This window comes from Alligator sinensis, unplaced genomic scaffold (genome assembly GCF_000455745.1).
Source record: "Alligator sinensis unplaced genomic scaffold, ASM45574v1 scaffold658_1, whole genome shotgun sequence".
Classification (NCBI taxonomy): Eukaryota; Metazoa; Chordata; order Crocodylia; family Alligatoridae; genus Alligator; species Alligator sinensis.
The window spans coordinates 1,536,286-1,558,797 of NW_005842109.1; the positions used below are offsets into that span (position 1 = coordinate 1,536,286).

The window sequence follows — 22,512 nt, forward strand, 5'->3', positions numbered from 1 at the left end:
GGAGAAAGCCCTGGATCAGGTAAAGGACACTAGTATACTTTGGCTCATTTGCTTCAAAACTTCCTAGAGTTCTTTAAAAGAAGTGGAAGATGACAGAAGGGCATGCATACATATTCCTCTTGGACCCCTCCCAGCTACAAAAGGAGAAAGAATGCTGGTGCCTAGAAAAAATAGTGATAGTAAGTAACAAAGCAAAAAGTGAAAATATCCACTTGAGGCAGGTTGTATTTAGCAAGGATTTGAACATTGGTTCAAATGCTATTCTCCTTAGACACTGAGATCTTTGGAGTCAATCCATATGAACACAACCTAAGAACTAAGATTTTAGTTCACTGAACCAAAGAGAGGAAATTCTTGGTCCCCCCCACCCTTCCTTGTCCTTGATGCACTGCATGCAGCTGACACACCCCATCACAGGTTTTAACGATAATGCCAGGGAAACCTAGATTGTTCTCAGTTACGCCAGCTCTGCAGGTCTCCTAGCACTGAATATATTTGCTGCTGTACAGAGATGATGGAAAGCAGATCTGCTGAACAAAATGATAGTATATTTAAATACTCACTTCAGAGCAGGACACTAAACTGAAAATTACTTAATCATAACCAAAAATAAATAATGAAAAATATTACTCATACTAGATGTGATGGATGCTTATAAAGTAAGTCATAGTCACTATTTCTTCTACTGCCCATTGAGGGGAAATTGAGAAACTGTTGGGTAATATTATTGTTTATTCCAGTTCAGGCAGTAAGGACAAATTCTAAAAGTCTATTCTGATGCATACATTTTTCAATACATGTGAAGATTCATTCCTTATTTCATTTTCTTCATGGAATACTTCAAGATTCATGTATTCAGTTTTTTTAACCTACTGGGACTAGTAGAGCAGAGCTAAGTTTTGCTGCAGAGGTTGAAGTTTTCGAACTGATATTATTTTAATACGAACTTGATTTTACAAATCTTCTACATGCACCTAGAAGTGCCAAGAGGCACTGTTACTGAATGATTGTTATTATAAGGTAAATACTGATAAAGACAAAGTAGTACATTCCAATTTGAGGCCATGGTTCTTTACATTACATTTCTTTAGATTAATCAGGACCCATATAACAGTATATTTTAGTCTTCCTAAAAAATTTATATATAAGCTTAGAGAATTCCACCTCCATTAATTGCTGTACTACCTAAAAGTCCCTGTCCTTAGCACAGGAAATACCAACGATACTGCAAGGACTGGTGTAAAAGTTCTTCCTTATTTAAGGCAACTGTCAAGTTTATCTGTTGATTACATTTCTGGTTTTCCCACTGACAATAGTACAATGGAAAAATTCTCATAGGGAATGGTTATTTAAATGACAGAATGAAGAAATGCCTTTTGTGGAAAGATAATATTTTACATGCCCACATAACTAAATAATTTTGAATCTGAGCACATTAAATCAATTTAACGTTCTCTTTGTTCTTTTTTCTTAAAGAAAGAAACTAAACACCATATATAAAGCCACAAGTAAAAAAAATTGAACTCAGCATGAAAACTGCAATTTTCATGACTGTGATAGTTGTCTAGTACCTGATACATGTTCAGACTTTTTAATCTTACAAATGTTTTTAACACAGATATTTATGATGCGTTCATAACACATTTAGAAACATAATTTGATTGTACAACTCTCTTTCTAATATATAAATCCCAAAGTAGATCTTTTTTGCATTTTAAGATTAATTTAATACTGCCTTCATCTTCATCTAAAAAAGTCTTTAAAAAGTTTCAAAAAGGGAAAAGTAGCAGGCAGAGAAAGAAAGAACATCAACTGCTCTGCTGCATGGACCAAAGTAGTAACTCTGGATTGGAGGTTCTCAGAAGCACCTCTCTCTCAAAAACTATACAAAGCAAGTGGTTAGAAAACTCTCCTTAAGAACACACCTAGACTCCAAGGACACAGCAAGAGCTCCTATAAATCAGAGCAAAGAACTCCAAGAGAAGAGCTTCCCTACAGGTCTACAACATTAACAATATTTTAAATGCTTGTGTAGCAACAACAGGATGACTTTTGAGAATGTTAATTTTTTTCCCCTTTTTTGTACAAAGTCTTTTAGATTAAGATATGATTTATCAAAACTATTCCTTTAATGGACAAAGGTCTTAATTCCCTTATTTTTCAAACAGCTTGATTTAATACATGCATGAATATGCAGTGGGGAATGTTCTTTAAAAAAAATGAGACAAAAAAGAATGCTCAAAGATAGTTTAGATACTGTAAGTAATTCTGCCTCCCCCTTCCTCTGCACATTTGCTGGCTGTTTTGTTACAGTTCACTTGAAAATGAAGAATTAAATTTCTCAAGAAAATGCCTCATTCCAAAATTAATTAGTTGACCAAGACCAACAACAAAAAATGAGAAAAATATTTTTATATTCACAAACCACTAGTATGACAGAAGCATTTATGAATCTATAACACACAAGATCTATCACTCTTCGGCAATTTTAAATACATTTTCCTCTCAGTCTTTTAAAAATACATACCAATCAGAAAACTTAAGACACAATAAAAAGCAAAGCAACCATAGACAAGCAGGATACCAAAGCTTTATTAGCAGCAGTGAAACTGTACCACTAGTATTCATGACACCATACAAATGAGTAATGAGACACAGCCTCTACCTTGAAACATTTGTAGTCTAAATACACAACAATTTATATTATGAAGGAAGGGGAAACAAAGAATAATACACCGTTGTTGTTGCAATCCAAGCTATGCAAATATTTCATATTCAGGGACTTTTAAATCTATACAAACCCAGTGTAACAGAAAAAAAAATATAGGGCACTTATGAAACTTTAAGACCACAAAAAATAAGCAATTAAAAATGAGTAACTTCCTGTTTTTTGGGGTGATTATTGCAGAAAGGTGTTCCACATATCTATTACCAAACAGATTTACTGACAACTGGTTCCAAGTTGTATTGGCTTTGACTGACAAGAGCTACAAAATTTAAAAACAGATTTTACTGAATTTTCAGCTTGAATTCCTAACCACCATCAGCTCTTAAGAGATAAGCTGTCAACAGTTAACAATCTGATATATGAAGTAAGCAATCTACCTCTTTTTGGACTTTGCATATGCTGTTCCTAATATTTTTTTCAAACATGCTTATAGGCTAATATTGCTATTATATTTGTCCATTCATACAAACCACATTGAAAACTATCTTTCATCCATTATACTGACTAGATGAAAACATTCACTATGTAATAACAATGTATTATCCTTCTTCTTACTTTGTACGTTTAGATATAAATTCTTAAATTGCTGGCGAGAATTAAATCCTTGTAAAAAACTATTGCCGCTTACAATCTTTTACAGAATTAACTATTAGTAGGATATTAATAGAAAAATACTACCAAGACTAACATTCAACTCCTATTCCTCATTAATTCTAGTCTGTGCTAAGACATCTCTAACATCTTTAAACTGAATGAATGTTAATTGAAAGTTCTTTCTTTCTACAGGAAAAAAGAGATGGATACTAAGAACTTCTGAAAAAAATCATTGTGCAACACTTAGTTAAAAAGTTTGAAAACAGCACCTTCCTTCCTTTTAATACCTATTTCAGTCTTGTCTGATTTGCAGCACATGACAGATTTGCAAGTGGAATGCAAGGTTTCTTTGACTGTTCTCAGCTCCAAGTTCTATGTACACGGCTCCTCTGTTCTTGACAATCTTTCCTGAGTGAGTCACACTGCTGCAAGTGTAAAAGTCAGCAATGCACCGGATGGAGCATTTTGCAATGCTGGAGTTCAAGGTGCACTGTCCCCATTCACGGCCTCATTTGTGTGCATCTCTTAAGGCCTTTGAATATCAGATTATTTTACCTTTACAATATCCATAGCATGAACTCCTCCCATCCCTCCCACACCAATGTAAAGGCCACACCCTCTGTTCCCTCAACTCTAGTCTCCTAACATATGACTGAAGAAGCGGGGAAAGAAAGTAAGATGCCCCCACCATGTCAATGAAACCACTAGCATCATTAACAAAAGACATCATGTGAGAAATCACAGATCAAGATGGGAAAGAGAACTAGGGCAAAATTGCATACACTGGCTCAACTTCTAAGAGGGAAGAATATGCTGGTGCTCACAACAGATGTTGCCTAGTGGTCCAGCTATGAGGACTGTGTGTTAGACTGGAATGGTGGGTAAACCACCCAGTACTTATGGTCTGAAGGCAGAGGAAAGTTCAGTGGCCAATGGGAATACACCATAAATGAGAAGATGCTCGCTGGGACCACGGATCTGACCAGCTGATCAGTTGGGTGTGGTTGGTACTCAGAAGAGCTGGACATCCCTGTTGGTTTAATGGAGAAAAGGGCAGTGGGAAAGACTCATAAGCATACCCTGCTCAGAAGGCAGAAGTAGAGGAGGCTACCTTTACAGGCTATGGCAAGAGGCTTGGATTAGTGGTCAGAACGTCATGATCTGCAGCATTAGGAAGGAGTGGTTTTGTCTAATACCCGATTCCTTTGAAAGGTAATTCTGGAGGGAAAAGAGCCACTGGAGCTGCCATCTTGGAAGAGGAGCTTGTCAAATAATCTCTAAAGTCCCACTAAAGGAAGCAGCTGATACTGCTGATGTGTTCCAGTTTGTTTCGAGATAAAGCCCATGCATAGCTGCCTTCTCCTTACTGGGATGTACTAGGGAGACATGAGCTTTTATCTGATGCTGATCTTGACAACTGGGTTCTGGGTACCATAACAGGGACATATAAGACAGCACCCTGCTGGCCAGACCCTGCTTATGGAGGCAAGGAAACAGGGTGTTGTCCTGCCATGCTTCTGAATGAGGATCTAACTCTGAGCAGGATCTTGAATGCCAACATTGCCTTGCTGCCAAGGAGGAAGACCAGAATGAGGTGGTAGTGTCAGGCTGAAGACTTGGTTCCCACATCCACCACCAGGTTCATGGCCTTGCCTAGGAGGAACATTCAAAGTTTCCTTGGGTGATAAAATGCCTCAAGATAGGGAATAAGGCAGTCACCACAAAAAAGTTAAAGAGTGGATCCTCCAAAGGGCATGGCCTTGTGGTGCAGCTAAAAGCAACTATGGAGGAGAGGGGAAAAGACAGATGTTAAGACTCCAACCCAGAAACTGAAACCTTCCCCCTTCTCTCCCCAAAAAGATTATGGTGGAGGAAGAAAAACAATAAGATAAATAATGAACAATAAAGCAATAGGTCAATAAAAATTAAAACAAAACCGTGCAAAGTGCAGTCTGCAAAAAAAGAAATGCTCCAACTCAGCCAAGGGGTAAAGAAGAACTGAGGAACAGAAAGTCTGTGCTGATCTATATAACCCTGAGCATGGGAGAAATATAAGTGGAGGGCTAGAGCACATGCAACAGATACTGGTAAGACAAAGTCTCTGGCTGAAGTTCACGGGGGTGAAACAAGTAAGACTGCATGTGAACAATTAAACAGAGAACCTACTTTTCTGGATTGATACTTGGGAGTTTTCAGTGGTAAAAGATAAATACAATTCTAAAGCTCCTTGACGTAACCAGTCACAGCATAACTGGTGGCTACAGTGGACAATAAGCTTTATATGAGCCAACAGTATGTCCTCATTGCCAAGAAAGCTAATGGCATACTGGGATGTATTGGTAGGAGTGTTGCCAGCAGATCAAGGAAAGTGATTACTCCCCTTTATTCAGCAGTGGTGAAGCCACACCTGAAGTACTGTGTTCAGTTTTGGGGGCCCACGCTACAGAAAGGATGTGGACAAATTGGAGAGAGTCCAGTGGAGGGTGACAACAATGGTGAGGGGGCTGGGGCACATGTCTTATGAAGAGAGGCTGAGGGAACTGGGCTTATTTAGTCTAGAGAAGAAAAGACTATAAGGGGATTTAATAGCAGCCTTTAACTACCTGAAGCCTGGTTCAAAACAGGATAGAGCTAGGCTATTCTCAGTGGTGGCAGGTGACAGAACAATGAGCAACAGTCCCTAGTTGCAGCATGGGAAATTTACGTTAGATAGCAGGAAGAATTTTCTTACTAGGAGGGTAGTAAAACAATGGAGCAGGCTACCCAGAGAGGTTGTTAAAAACCTCTATGGATGGAGATTCATCCCGGCTAGACAAAAGCCTTTGCTGGGATAATCTAGTTGGGGATGGTCCTGCTTTGAGCAGGGGGTTGGGCTAGATGACCTCCTGAGGTCCCGTCTAACCCTAGTTTTCTACGATTCTGTAGACAGCTTCATCTTTTCGTTACAGTAAAAAAGATAAATGACAGTAATGAGACTCTCCTCCTCCTCAAGAACTCTTACTGTTTTTCAGAAGTCTAAGATGAGGGCTGTTTTTAAGTATTACCTGAGTCCTCAGTGTGGTTCTCAGATAGGAGGGAAAGAAAGGAGAGTGGGCAATATAGCATAAAAAGGGTATCCTATAAAATCAAGTGTACCTGGAAAATCAAGTACTATTTTAAACTGATTGACTGTGAATGGGTTCAGTGTTATGTGCAGACATTAAGACTAGGGATAAACATTACACAAGCTGGTTGAATTGATCAGAAACAGATTTAAACCTGTAACAGAACATAAGTTCAGTGCACATAAACCAGTTTCAAAATGGCTGAAACCACTCTGAGATAAACTTGGTTGAATGTAGTATCAGACTTAAATGATTGAGGTCAAACTGATTTATGGAACTTCTGTCCCAGACCCCTTCCTGGTTTAAGTTAGAGTCCCCCAACATCCCAGCATGCTCGGCAGTCCTGGGCTGGGCTTGGTGGGCTGTCTGTTCCAGACAATCAGGGTTGGCCCAACCCCTCTCCTCCCTAGCCGGACCGCAGGTGCGGAAGGGGGGTGGTGGGGAGCTGGGGTTAATCATGGAGCCCAACTCACTGTTACCTCCAGCAGTGGTAGTGCAGCCCGAGCTGGGGCAGCCCTAGGAGGCAGGGGGGCAGCACCTGCTGCCTCCCACCTCCTGCCCCCCATGGGGGCTGTGGTTTGCAAGAGGACTGCACCTGGAGTATGGCTCCCTGCCCCACTCCCTCTCCCTGCAGCAGCAGCAGAGTGAACTACTGTGGCAGGCAGAGGTTAGGCACCTCTCACATGCTGCCTGCTCATGGTGGTACCAGGTGCTCAGGGCAGGCTGCCACGGGCAGTGGCAGGGAGAGGCAATGGACCGCTGCAGCCCAGTCTGCCCTGGCCCAGCGGCCCAATGGTGTGGGCAGCAACTGGCCCATGGCTGCTTCCTCCAAGCACCTGGCACCACTGTGAGCAGGCAACAGACGACAGGTGCCTCAACTCTGTCCACCATGATGGCTTGCTCCCCCACCACCGGAAGAGGGAGGGGGGCTCCAGCTGCAGCCCCCGTGTGGGGCTGAAAGCAGAGGGCGCTGGCCCCCCACTCCTAGGGCTGCCCCAGCACAGGCCACACTGCCACAGCAGGAGACAGTAGTGAGTCAGGTTCTGCAATTAGCCCCAGCTGCCCCCTACCTCCCTCCATGCCTGAAGCCAGGTCACATCCCCCTTCCCCGTCGCCTCAGTGTCGGGCGCCACTCACTTCTCCTCCAAGGGCCTCAGTTCAGGTGCTGTGGCATGGGCTCTGCCTAAGGGGATCTTCAGTGTGGGACAGAGCCAGTGCCATGCCGGTGCCTGCGCTACTCACGCCTTTCCCTCAGGCTATCGGTGTCTGGTTGCTGTGACCCCAGGTCCATGAGCGGAGCCTGTTGGTGCCCACACCACCACCACCCCCACAATGGGGGCATTAAACCCCACCTTCCCCTCAGAATACTGGGGTCTGGCTATGCTCCTGCTCATGCCGCTGGAGCAGTAAGCGGGGATAGGGGGGTGGGGTAACCTCTGGCAGGGCTGCTTCCCCCTTCCCCCTCCAGGCACAACCTAGCTGGGGTCCCTGCAGGCCAGGTGGGGGTCATACTCAGGGCTGCTAGGGCCTGGCCATGCCCCCCTCCCCCAGACAGCTTCCCTGCAGACCTGGCTTCTAGCCTGAGCCACGGCAGGCATGTGCCTGCATTTATGGAATCAAAAGTGAATGTCTATTCACTTGCAAATCAGTCCAATCTACACAGGTTAAACTAACCTGCAAAGATTGAATCAATTCAGGCTTGGTCTTTTTTAATGTGTCCCTAGCTTAACTGTCCTGTAACACAGATCTGGCTTCCAGACAGCCCACAGTGCATCACTCCTCAACCCCAGCCACTGCTGCAACAGGTTGCTCTGATACAGAGTCAGAATTTGACTGCTTCCCTCTCCTTTTTTTTCCTCTTTGGTTTGTACTTTTAACCTCCCCTTGCACTGCTTGTGGGTATAGCATTGAAGGTGTGGATGCACCATGGAATTACAAAGGGGTATAAGGACACTTGTTCATAATTTCCTTCTCAATAATCCCTAGAATTTTATTTTCCTTTTTGACTCCCAGATCTCTTTCCCGTGTGATAACCACTAATGTAGAGACCATTATATTGTAGATATAGTTTGGGTTATTTGTTGTGACCATGTGTATCACTTTACACTTATTTAATCTGAATTTCATTTGCCATTTAGATACCCATTCACTCAACAGTGCCAGATCCTTCTGTAGTCCCTTGCAGGCCCACTTGGTCTTTACCACTTTGAATAATTTTGTGTCATCTGCAAATGTGGCCACCTCACTACTCACCGTCTTTTTCAGATCATTTATGAATATTAAACAGCACCAGTCCCAATACTGATCCCCGCAGAACCCTGCTGTTTAATTCCTTCCAGCCTACAAACTGACCATTTATACTCACCCTTTTTTCTATCTTTAGGCCAAATTCCTGTGATTAGATATGTCCCACTGCACTGGACACCCACTTTTTAAAAACATAATATATAATTATTAAACAGGTACTGTTTCTTACTTTCTTAAAAAAATGTGAAGCCTAAAGTAAGGCTTCTGAAGCATCAGCACATTTCTACCAATTATAAACTCTTTATTATGTATTAATCAAAATTACTTTTTTCCTGTGAAAATTTTATTCAGAATTTAAAGTCTCTATGCACTATTATCTTAGTCATTTAAAGTATGTTTCTATTTAAAAATCCCAAAAGACTAAACTAAAAGGAGAACTGGTTAAACTTTTATACCACATGGTCTGCACAACGATAAACTCAGTTTTGGTGGTCCATTTTACTGCTGTGTTTTTGTCAATTTATAATGAATGGTTTTTGAAAGTCATGTTGCCTCCACATAGTAGTTTTATAAGTCATTCCCTGTTAGTCAGAAGTGTGTTACTTATGCTTTGTTCGATACACATTCCCTGCTTCAATTTCCAGACAACAACAAAAGCAAATGGAAGGAGGTGATTAAATGTTGAGCAGCTACATGTTCTGCTATGCTGATTTGCACCACATGGGACTATTTGTATAGTACTGTGGAGTGTAAATGGGATATTTTAGAAGAGATAAGTATCACCTGTGTGTTAACATGGAAGGATTTAAAAAATGTACTAAAGGATATCATATTCCTACACTGATTAGAAAGTGCAGTTAGAGATAGAAACTCTAACATGTTTGTAAGTAAACTGCTTTATCTTAGAAGACCAAGGAAAAAGCATTTTAGAAATTAACATGAGGAGAAGCTGACCAGTTTAGAAATATTGCAAAATATTAATTCATTTCAAATGCAATTTTAAGTATTATTTCTGATTCTTACCTTCCCAACTAAAGATCCATAAACAACACTGGTATAACCATCTATAAACAGAGATGGTGTAAACAGTATAGTTCTCAGACATTCCCAGGAGCTCACATAGATTTAAACCAACGAACACTGCAATGCCACCACAACTGAGCATTAGGAAATAAAACATGAGGTTTGTATAGAAGTAAACAGTTTTTAAATGGGAGAATATGGTAAACATGAAAGAACAGGTAGATTAAAGCCATACAGACCACATCCAGAATAACTCCAATTCCCAAATCCCAGCAAAAAAGTTAGGTAGGCTAAAGGAAAGCCTGCACACAAATCTAAAAGTTACTGTCTTCAGCACAACAATATGAATAAAATCTAAATTTGGTCAAATTTACCTTTCTTGCAGCGTGTATGTCGAAAAATGGCTTGTTTCGAACACTGAATGGTTCCTGTGCTTTGTCAATAAGACCATTCTTCATCTTTTCGTGTCGTGGAAATATAATCTCTTTTTCTATGCATGCGAGTCGAACATTAAAATCACAATCTCCAACTGGCTGTCTCTGCCAAGTTAGACAAAATTAATTTCAAAACCAAATACCTATCAAGTTATTTGAATAAACTAATGTTTGACTTGCAAAATATTTACAAACATGCACTAATCATCAAATTATTATAAGATATACATCTTTCCTCCAAAGTTGCAACTTTTATGTATTTATCTAGGACAAGAGATATCTGATCCAATAATGATCAGGACATTTATTTTTTTACATAAGTCAACTGCTGTGCTCAAGATCTAAGGGTAGAGAAATTAGTTGCCTAAATACCTTTAAGAGTCTGGCCATCAGAGAACAAGTAATGCTTTCAAGTAATAAAGCAATTATTATCCAAATATGTTTATGAAAAGCAACCATAACCTGTTTTTTTGGTACAGTATTTTCTTCCTAATCCTGTATGAACCAAGACAACAATTACATTTTACAATGACAATACAACAATGCCATTTCCACAGCTAAACAAATCCCTTGCTTCAAGTACACTAAAGACTTTGCAATAAGAATTAGAGATGTACATGTATTATCTCTGTTATGAAACATACCCTGTTGGGAGGTGGGGGAGAAGGGAAAAAAAAACATGGTTATAAAAGTTTAGAAAATCTGTAAAGAAACAGTAATGGCAACAAAAAGAGCAGAACGTCAGCCATATAAAGATACTAAAAAGTTCTAGCGTAATCCTCAGCGGTATACTGTGACCTTTCAAGAGCTGAAACAAATCACAAACTACATCATTCAGTGCAATGCATCAGCTCAATAAGGCTGTTCAAATCACACATCTGGCACATCAACATTGATCATAATGGGGTTTGTTACCTTTGGATTGCTACGCAGTGGTAGCAACATACTGTACTTGCCATTATCTGAATACAAACAAGCTACACGCAAATTTTAATGCTAATTTTGGAAATGTTAATGTCAATAAAATGGATCCATTTACCAAAACAAAAGGTATAACTTATACCTAAGTATTTTTTATCCAGTGTAAAATATTTAACTTATTCAAACTAGACTACCCATCATCTGCTCTTTCACACACAACTTGTTAAACTTAAAAAAAAAGAAGTCCTCCTTGACCTTCAGAGAGCAAGCCTCAAAAGTTTCAGCCTAAGTGATGAAAGTTTTGAAGAGTTAAAAGCAATGAAAACAGGAAACCAGAAAAGCAAGAAAGGGCTCTATTGCATTTGGCAGACATGAGGATTAGCACAAGTATCAATCACAGGGGCTTCCCAAATCAAAGGCTGATATGGGAGGAGAAAAAGGAAGAGAACTTACACAATGGGAAAGAAAAGCAGGCATTCATTTTTCCAACACGTGTCAAAAGGAACAGGACAAATTTAAGAGAGAAATTAAACAGCAAACTACATGCAATTAAATTAATTTCTAATTAACGTAAAACCATAATGTAAAGGAGATTGAACCATGAAAAAAAAAAGAGAAGCCATCTTAAATTTCAAGTCAGAGATATGATGAAATGAAAGATTTAAGCGAACAGGAGTTTGCAATGCAACATCAAGAGTCTTTTATTTACAAGGCAGCCTCCTGGCTCTATTCTCACCTACTAAGGCCCTAAATCTCCCCCCAGAAACCTCCAAATTCCAGGGTCCTCTTCCTCCACCCATTTATGGCCCCAGAAGACCCAGCTTTCCCCCCAACCAAAATTGTTGTCTCCTCTTTTCTAAGTCTTAGATTATCTAGTGGGACCAAAGAGCCCTCCGCTTCCCTAAGATGCAAGCTCTCTGAGCATCAGCTCTCTTATCATTCCAAGAATCCTTCCTGATCACTGCTGCACAGCACAAAAAGAACCTCTGATCCAAAAACTTTCTCCAGCCCAAAATAGACACTTCTGCATAGTCACTTCACAGCTAGGGACAGAGATTATACATAAACCAGTTTAAGTGATCAGAACAGACATTTAGTGCACATAAACCAGTTTGAAAATGGCCAAGACCGGTTTCAGGTAAACCTGGTTGAATGCAGTATCAGACCTAACTGAACTGGCTCAAACCGGTTTATGCAATGTCTGTCCCAGACCCCTTCCTGGTTTAAGTTACACCAGACATCTCCAACATCCCAGCATGCTCTCTAGGCTGGGCGGGGCTCTGCTCTCTGCTCCAGAAAACTGGGCTGGCCCCTCCCCTCTGCTCTATAGCTGGAGCAGGAGCAGATAGTGGCCTAACTCTGGCCTGCCATGGCCCCTGAGGCAAATTCCTCCCTCTGTCCCATTTCCCCCACTGGCAAATCTTGCAGATGACAGCTGGGGTTTGCCAGCCCCAGCCGCATCTCCATGGTTTGCCTGCAGCCACGCAGGGAGGGGGTTAGACAGCTTCACCAAATACAGAGCTACATTTACATTTTAAAACAGAACCTGTAAAAGATGAGAATACCTAAACAAAGCCTTTCTGAATGCCCAGCTGTAAGGAGACACAGGATTAGTAAGACTTATGCAATGCTTTTTCTTGTATTCCTGGTTTACATTTTCAGTTAGACTAAGGCAGGGGTGGGCAAAATGCATCCCGCGGGCCAGATGTTGTCCTCCAGGCCATTCTATCCGGCCCACAGGGTCCCTAAAAAATTTAGACAATTTATAGTTATCTGCCCCTGGCTGCCTGTCATGCGGCCCTCGATGACTTGCCAAAACTCAGTAAGCAGCCCTCCACCCAAAATAATTGCCCGCCCCTGGACTAAGGTGTGCATGCTGTGTTTTACTGGCCTGCATCTTAGCTTAGGTGAAGATTTTTGGTAGTTCCCTGTTGTATGCTTTGCAAACTGCTGCGTTCAATACATGCTTGCTTCAGAAAAAGGACTTTTTCCCTATCCCCACCCCTCAGTCTGGCAGCAGCTGCCCCTCCCCCTCTCCTGGGCTGATGGCTGGCATCCCATGAGGTGCGCTAGCTCCAGCTAGTGCCTGGCCATACCCCTTCACTCCAGCAGCGAGGAGTGAGAGCCTTGCAGGGCATCTCTCTTCCTTCCCCTTTGGCAGTGGCTGGCAGGCATGCTCTAGCACCCCCCGGCTTCTTGCTTGAGCCACTCTAGGCATGTGTCTGCATTTCCTTACTTAACAGAGAATGTCTGTCCAATTATTAATCAGTTTAAGCTGCACAGTTTAGACTAACCTGCAAAGATTGAATCAATTCAGGCTCGGGCTCTTTGAATATCTGTTCCTAGACCATAGGTCCAACTGGTCATCAAAAACAATTTCTAAAACCCATGCAACTCTCCACTCCAGATTGCCTGACATGACTTCCCATCCCACACTTTAGGTCTTTTCCTTTCTAAAATGTGGTGTTATGGGAGATGGAAGGAACTGAAGCTATCTGGCTGTTGACCTTTTGTCTACAACATTGGCCAAAAAAGTAAGATAGTATGGCTGAGTTGCACGGAATGAAATAACATTTGGTTTTCTCTCATTCATTTGGGCTTTTTCCAAGTCATTTTATTACTGTAGATCAAGTTAAATGGATGAAAAATTAGGTCAGTGAAAATTCTTAAAGAAGGGTGAGCAACACACCTGTTACCCACCCTGCATGAGATGGTGTGATGCAACAGAAGCTTTTAAAAAACACCAGTCAAAAATACTATGTTCCATTGGTCACTCAAACCTTTTATTTACAGCACACTGAAAACTCATCTATGTAATGACTGACATTCTAAGAAAATCTAATCATCAGGGATTCACTTGAAGACGCATTTACTTTTGCGGTTTCACTGTAAGAAATGCATGGATATTCTCCCAAATAGATTTATTCTTATGGCATTTAGACTAACTGTTGCCAGTGCAAAGCTGTGTTCAGTTTTACTGTTCTTATAATAGTTTGTGTTATAGTAATTGATATGAAAGTAATTTTGATACATCTTTATATTATAGCCAAGGTTGTGTCAGTAAGGCAGTGATTAACTTGAGGAGCCCTTAACTGTTCACATCTAAAAGAACCAATGTCTGTGAGTTAGCATTTGACTTGGGCTCCCCCTCTCCCCCAAGAAGTGAAGGGGTGATACATGTTTATAGCTAGACTGGCAACAGTACATAAAAACAGCCTCAAAAGCATGGCTTTGTCTTCAGTGTTCCTGGGTAAAAAGGCATATGAGGTTCTTGCTGGGAAAGCAAGTTGACTGAGAGATGCAAAAAGCTCTGGCATGATGCAAGAGGCAGGGATTACGTTCTCTCTCTGAAAAAGCTCGGTGAGGACTGAATATTTGGATGTAATGTGCAGGGTAAAAACAGGTCAATGCTCCAGTATTCTTTTGTTCATTTACTTTTATATCTCTGTCTCTAATCTCAATGTACGGTTACTGATTTCTCATGCTTGTTCTGTTTTTATAATAAATCCTTTTGTTGTCTCTTTATTGACTGCCTGTGGAAGGGGCGACTTCCAGGCAAGTGATAATCCAGGCTGACTCTCTTTCTACAGAGAAAGGAACCTATAATTTCTTCTCAATCCAAAAACGGGGTAGCCACCTGGGGTTGGAAGAGATTCCTTCACAACAAATAAGACCCTGGTATAAGCACAGCGAAATGGAGGTTTGCTTGGATAGGGAGTTCCTTGCAGCAAGTATCTGCACAGTACGGAGAAACTTGGGTTTGTAGGGGTTTCCCACAGATGGGTTTGTGACGCTAATGATTAACATTCACACAAACTTATTTTGTATTTCCAATCTGGACGAGTCTAAGAAGTTACTACCTTATTCTCATAAGGATTCCTCTAAGAGTCTTTCCTGGTATTTTTTTTTTCCATGTTCAAAGTAACATTAAATCCAATTATTTTTTTCCTAAGCACATTCCACCAGAACCTTCTGCCAGAGGTGTAGTGATACATCAATCCAATGTTGGATCAGCATCAATATAAAGAAAATTGACTGTATCGGAAATCAGCCTAATGTGACTGATAATTTGGCCAATAAATGGCTCATGCATGCATGCAGCTGCAGTGTAGCATGTAGATGGCAAGGAGCACAGCCCAGCAGCTTGGAGACCTGTGTCCAGCTGGCAAGCCTGTTGTGGTGAAAGGGGAGGGAAGTGGCTTGTGGGGGCAGATCAAGATCCCTGCGGTGAGGGAGGGAGTGGGGCTTGGGCAGGCAGGGTGGGGCAGGGCACGAGACAGAGCCGCAAGCAGTTCACCTGGGGGGCATGGGAATGGTGGGGCTCCCGCTGCTGTGTGCACCCTGGAAGGGCATGGGGAAGGGCATGTGCCCCTGAATCTGCACAGGGTAGGATGGGGTTGGGCAGGTGGCAGCTGTAGGCTGGGGCCAGGGCTGCACTGGGCTCTTCCCAGCAGGGGCTGGGCTGGGCTTCACTGTGCTTCAGGTGGGTGGTGGCACTAGGAGGGCTGCAGCCACACCAAAATTTGCTGTAGCTCCCCCACACCTCATCCCACCTGTGGCCCCAGCCCGCAGCTCCAGCCCAGCCCACCCCGATACAAGGACACATGCCCCCCATGCCTCCTAGGGTGAGCGCAGCAGCAGGAACTGCCTCCCCCTGCACCCCCCAGATGAGCCATGGCTCTGTACCACAACCCTCCCTGCCCAGGCAGCGCCTGCCCCAGCCCCACTCCCTCCCTCACTGCAGGGGCCTCAATCTGCTCCCCCCTCCCCACATCCCTTCCCTTCCCCTCTCCTCTTCCACCACAACAGACTTACCAGCTGGACACTGCTCTTCAAGTTACGGGACCGCGTATCAGAAATCAGATCAGTATTGGTCGATATGCCTCCTTAAAAAAAAAAAATCGGCTATTGGTATCAGCCCCAAAATCTCTATCAGTGCACCCCTACCTTCTGCTTTCCAATATCCCTACATCCCCACTAAGTCCCTTCTTATGAGAAACGTTGCTCAACCAGAGAGCTAATATTTAAAATTAGCAACCTGAAATAACGTGGAAAGAATGTTTACACTATTATTTTACAACATTCATTTAAATAGGCTTTACTGTAGTAGCAGAAATTAATCTGAAGCTTTTAAAAGTCTGTAACTTCAATTAATTTATTTAATTCCACATGAATCTTCTAATCACCTAAATCTTTCTTCCTTAAAGACTCCTTTGACTTCTCATACTTATTCTGAAGAAGTTGTAGCTCTGAGACACAACTTTTATTTCAAGGCTTGTTAAGAAAAAGGTACGTTGGCACTGGTTTCCTGATGAAGGTCAAAGCTTAGTTGAAAGAAGAGCATATGGCTTTGGGACAACATGGCAAACGGTGGTAATTTCTCCATCAGCCAAATAAACTGAAAAATAGGGGTATGTTTCACTCTCAAAGCATTTAATTTTAGAAATAAACAGAAAATTAGCATAACTCTGAATTTAAAATCAAGGACATATTGAATTCAAGTAATGTTGGGAAGGTTTTTCTTTGTTATTAGTTCACCATAATTAGCAAATGTTGCTTAAAGAATGGAATAAAAAGCACTCGAAAGAAAAACAAGATCAGACTGGGACAAGTCTGACTTAAGTCTCAAGATGGTAAAACCCCAGCTTTTAGCAAAAAAGGTAGGAGGTAATGTAGGCTGTAATAAATAACTCAAAAAGACATTAACAAAAACAGGAGGAGATTGTTTGGACAGCATGTAGACAGAAGCATATATTTATAGAATTCTTCCAAAAATGGATACAATGTATTTTAGAATCTACTCTGGATATTAAAAAAACAAAACAAAACAAAAACTTTATATGCCTGATGAGACGTATCAAAAGATGCTCAAGGGTAAGACTACTTGAATTTTTAGTTGTGTTACCATGTGTTGATTAAAAAAAGTTTGTAAATTCTCAAGTAGACACTACACCAGTGTTTGCCTCAGAATATAGACATTTGCTACTATAGTACAGCTTGGGGTTAAATACAATTAGCAAGAAACATCTGTCCTATTTATCCTGGAATTTATAAGCGTCTTTTGTTAGTCTGTGTTAATAAACATGTATTTAAAACGCAAGCAAAAAAATCAAGTTTAAGCATGCCCTGAGAGAGAAGTCATCTGCTGACTCAACACCACCTTCGAGAGCAGTGATGCTCAACCAGGCTGTAGCAGCAACCTTGAGATTCCTTCAGGTATGCAATCAACTCACAAGGTAAGCTCAGAAATTTCAAACAGGAATCCACAGTGTTAAAACCATTCTGACCTGGTATGGTCTTTCTCAGTTCTTTCCAACAGAAAAACTGTTCTATTATTTTTCTATAGTAAAAAAAAAACAACAGTAAAAACTAAGAGCCAGAATTGTCAAAGGGGTGCCTCAAGTCTAAAAAAGGTAGAGAAACACTGTCCTAGAATATTTGGGGGGGGGGGGGGTTAATCTGGTGCACCAATGTATGTTTCAGAGATCAGAGCATGAATTGCTATATAGCACAATATACCATAGCACCTTAGTTAACAGTTTTGCATTTTTAAGAAATCACTCCATTATAACAGAAGAGTAAGATGATCCCCAAAATGTAAAACTTAATTCCCAGTGGAATAAATCCATGAATATTGCCCCATTTTACAAAATGCACTGGAGATGGGCAGTTATTTTGAATGTAAGGCTATATTCTTCAAACTTTGCTCACAAACAACATGGAGACACAGGAACCAAATGCATTATACAAGGGACCTGAAAGCTTTATAAAAATCAAAAACATACACTCACAAACCCTTTCTACCTACTGTATAGAAAATGATGCAATCAATTAAATGAATTGTAAGATTTTAAGACTTATAAACAATAAATAAAACAGCATAGGAAAAAATGAATGAACCTAACATGGATTCCTCAGTTAAACCAAGAGACTGAAAGCTACTTGGCACTTGGTTATGTCTGAACCTGTATTGCCCAGCTACACCATAGTAATTCTCTTTCAGACAATGGTAGATGGGAAAATGAGGTATTTGAATGATAAGTTCAATGAAAATTATTTCTAATGGAAACGCTTACAGATTTCTATCTGGATGCTGCCAGACAGTACTTTAATAAAACATACTGGGTTTTTGTATCCATTTGACAGTTAGCTTCGTCTGGGGCAGACTGAGAATCCCTCCTCTTTCTTTTTTAAATTTGGTATGGAAATAAACTGAACATATTATTTTTCATCCCAAAAAGCAATACCTTAAATATTAATAATTCAATACATACAATATACACCCAAATATCATACATACTTTGATATATGCCACAACTGCCTTAACTTCAATGATTGTGAAACTAGACTACAGCATAAAAACAGGCTAAAATATTAGTCTTTGGTAACATGATTACTGACAATTCAAAGTACACACAGCTGACATCTGCATTTCCAAATAAAATCCTATTATAAAGTTTCTCCATCTTCTGAAGGTCTGTAAGTCTAATATCTTGAATATTACATTAATAACAGAGTATACATTTCTCTCAACAGAAGTATAATTACCAATACGTATTTTTAATACTTTATTTTAAGACAGCTTCATGAAAATATATATTCTTTTAAAAAAAACCAATTAATTAATTGGTAAGTGCCTTTTTATTCCCCAGATAAATTCTTTACTAGATAGTAGCAAGTTGGGAGTTGAGGAATATCTTTAATATTTATGTTTCTTTTCATTTTTTAACCAGAAAAGAGAGAGTAAAATAGTATTATAGTAATGAAATATGCTGTAAAACTATGACTATGAAGGTTTTTCATTTCTAAAATAGAAACTAACAGCTAGACTACTATTAGAATTTGACAATGCATTTTACAATGAACATTTTCTAACCTTTAAAACTCAAACATTCACAGAAATGAGAGAGAAATTAATGGCAAAGAAACTAGGAGTCAAATGTTTTATACAATTTATCTGTGGTACAAGAATGGAATATCATATGAGATACTGCTGCTTGGAGATAAGAATCCTAACTAGCATGCTACTGACATTTATTCAATATTGTTATGGTGTCCATTAATGTTGCAGAATACTTCTATGAATTATTATATCAATAAAAACAGTTTTGGGGACTCAAACCTGTTACCAAAAAGCCAAACAATAATGTTATAAATATTCTGCACTGCCCCAAAAATAAACTCCTTGCTCATGGCTCTATTCAGGTGCATAGCTCAAGCACAGTGAAGAGAGCTCACTGTGGCCGCAACCCCCAAACTGCAATTCACAATTCAGCAACAGAGGAAAAGATGGGAGAAGTGGTGACATTTTTTTGCAACTACCTAGTTGGTCTAATAAAAGATACCACTTCTCCAATTCTGATTACACGTGGTGACAGCATTCAGACACTGCCCTGGAGCACTAGAGTAAGTGCTACTGCTGCCATCACTCATCCCTTCTTTTGCCCTGCTTCTGAACTTGGGGGAGTTGGGAGGGAGAGAGCAAACAGGAGTTTTTATTATATGCTAAAAACATTGTTTCTCCTTCCTTTACTATCTATCCTTCTTTCCTTATCATAGTAGCTCTCAATAGGCCTATACAAAGCGGCTAGTACTCGCATCAGATTTGGATTCAGCCAATTCAGGGGACAGTGATTTGATTCGGTGATACGAATCACTGTCCCGAATTGATTTGGATGAATCTCCCAATTGGCCCCATCCCCAACCTGTTCTCCCAGCTCCCGGCTCTTTAAAAAAAAAAAAAAGTCCCCACTCACCAGCTGCTGCCAGGCGGAGGGCAATCCCCGCTGCTACCATGAGCCCCCAGAAGCCCTGAGGCCGCTGCAGCAGCTGGTGAGTGGGGACTTTTTTTTTTTTTTTAAAAAGAGCTGGGAGCTGGGGCCAGGGGGTGCTAAGGGAGCAAACAGGAGATGTAGCCTGGCAGGGGTCCCCCCATGGTCCCCTCCCCATTCCTCCAGCCCCACCTCCCCCACTCCCTACTTACCAGCATGGAGTCCGGATCCAGCTCCCTGCTGCAGTGAGCAGGGACTGCTCGAATCGCCAAAGCTCTCCAAATCTTTTCTGAATCGATTCAGAGAGATTCGAATTGATTCAGACCTTTTAACTAGTCTCCTGATTCGATTCGGATTCAGAGATTCGGCCACCAAATCAGGTGGAATCTCCTCTGAATCTAATCGGCACCCAAAGCTGCACACAGCCCTAGCTCTCAACATATAATACTTACTGTTAACATTTACAGGGATGCCCTTAGGCTGTACAGTATCCCCCAATGAGATGAATGGGAGTTGCAAAGTTCCCACTTCTCAGAGCTATGAATTCAAAATATTTGACTTTTGGCAATTGCTCTGGTTCATCCACATTCATATTTAAAAAGGCTGGTTTGATTTGTCATGCAGTACATACAAATGTATGAATTATATCAGATGTTTGACGTCATTATGAGGACAAGTGTAAAGTCCTGCACTTAGGACAGAACAATCCCATGCACCAGTACAGGCTGGGGGCTGACTGGCTGGGCAGCAGCTCTGCAGTAAAGGACCTGGGAGTTACAGTGGACAATAAGCTAAATATGAGCCAGCAGTGTACCCTTGTTGCCAAGAAGGCTAAAGGCATACTGGACTGCATTAGTAGATATGCTGCCAGCAGATTGAGGGAAGTGATTATTCCTCTATATTCAACACTGGTGAAGCCACATCTGCAGTACTGTGTTCAGTTTTGGGTCCCCACTACAGAAAGGATATGGAAAAATTGGAGAGAGTCCAGCGGAGGGCAACAGAAATGGTGAGGTGGTTGAAGGACATGACTTATGAGGAAACACTGAAAGAACTGGGCTTATTTAGTCTGCAGAACAGAAGACTGAGGGGGATTTAATACCAGCCTTCAACTACCTGAAGTGGGGTTCAAAAGAGGATGGAGCTAGACTGCTCTCAGTGGTTACAGATGAAAGAACAAGGAGCAATGGTCTGAAGTTGCAGCAAGGGAAGTTTAGGTTAGATATTAGAAAGAATTTTCTCACTTGGAGGGCGGGGAAACACTGGAACAAGTTACCCAGAGAGGTGGTGGAAACTCCATCCTTGGAGGTTTTCAAAACCCAGCTAGACAAAGCTTTGGCTGGGATGATTTAGTTGGGGATGGTCCTGCTCTGAGCAGGGGGTTGGACTAAATGACCTCCTGAGGTCCCTTTCGACCCTAACTTTCTATGATTATGCAGGTACCAATGAATGTTCCACAAAATAAACTACCCATTCATAATAAGGCTACATTACAAAGTCAAAAGAAATATTCATAGGATCATAGGTAAGTAGTGCTGGAAGGGACCTCATACAGTCATCTATCCCAGCGTTTCTCTACTTGTGGATTGTGACCCAAAAGTGGGTTGCAAGAATATATGAAAGGGTTGCGAACAAACTTTAGAAATGGATCAACAAACTTGTGAGAAAAACATGGGAAACCATAGCTTTTCCCCCCTTGCAGACTAGCAGAGTTCCAGCCTGCAAGAGGATGCTTGGACCCCCCCTCCCCCCCATACATTCACCCCCTGCCCCACACACTGGGGGGCAGGGGGCAGCAGGTCAGGAGTGAGAGGCACTGGGTCAGGATTGACCACTGAGTTTACAAATGGGTCCTGGTAGAAAGGTTGAGAACTACTGATCTATCTAGACCCCTGCTCAAGGTAGGATCACCCCTGACTCAGCCATCCCAGCCAAATGGGCATCTAACCTGCCTTCAAAAATTTCCAAGCATGGAGATTCTGTAGTTTCTCTAGATAACCTGTTCCAATAACTAGCCACTCTCATAGTCAGAAAATTCCTCCCAATCCTGAATTTCTTCTGCTGAAGCTCGAGGCTATTGCTTCAATCTTGTTCACTATGGCCACAAAGCCCATATCCATCCTCTCTACAATCAACCTTCAGGTATTTGAATTCAGGATGCTTTTAACTGACATGATTTCCATTCATTTATAAGAATTGCCTTTGGCAGGCAGCAGTGTATTTCACAAAAATAATCATCATCTTGTGGGACATTGGGGGGGGGGGGGGGGGGGGGGGGAAGGAAGGAGAAAGTTAAGATTCCTTAAAAGTTAATCAACTTTTCTTTTCTTTTTCTAAAAAAAGGTAATATATTAAAGATTCATTGAAAATACTGAGTTTATAAGTTCATACAATATACATGGAAGCTACATCTGCAATTTTACACAACATTTTGAAAACATGATGCAACAAAACATTGTTTTTAAGATAATTCTTTAAAAAGGCCTGTAAGAGGGAAAGAAATAGGTTTCTGGACTTCAAGACAGAAAAAGGCCTGATATGTTTATTTACGAGTTTGGTTTTTAATTAGTTTGGGTTTTTTTTTAAACATACTAGATATTCAGGTCTCATCTTCCATTTTCTTGCACAAATTCTGTAAGTGACTGTAAAACTTATTACAGTGACACCACAGGAAACAAGCCAAACCTGAG

General features: G+C 41.1%; 1 protein-coding gene across 6 annotated transcripts in view; it reads right to left on the reverse strand.

Annotated features, from left to right (window-relative positions):
• Window positions 1-22,512, reverse strand: part of RNGTT (RNA guanylyltransferase and 5'-phosphatase) — a 361,441-nt gene that overhangs the window by 189,016 nt on the left and 149,913 nt on the right. For 4 of the 6 annotated variants that reach the window (XR_003094276.1, XM_014520353.2, XM_025205259.1 and 1 more), the window contains exon 10: window positions 10,071-10,235. The exons of the other annotated variants lie outside the window; for them this stretch is intronic. Coding sequence is in view for 3 of the 4 variants with exons in the window: in XM_014520353.2 (XP_014375839.1) it covers window positions 10,071-10,235 (165 nt within the window). In the remaining variant the exon portion in view is untranslated. The remainder of the gene's footprint in view (window positions 1-10,070; window positions 10,236-22,512) is intronic. 6 annotated transcript variants of the gene reach the window in all.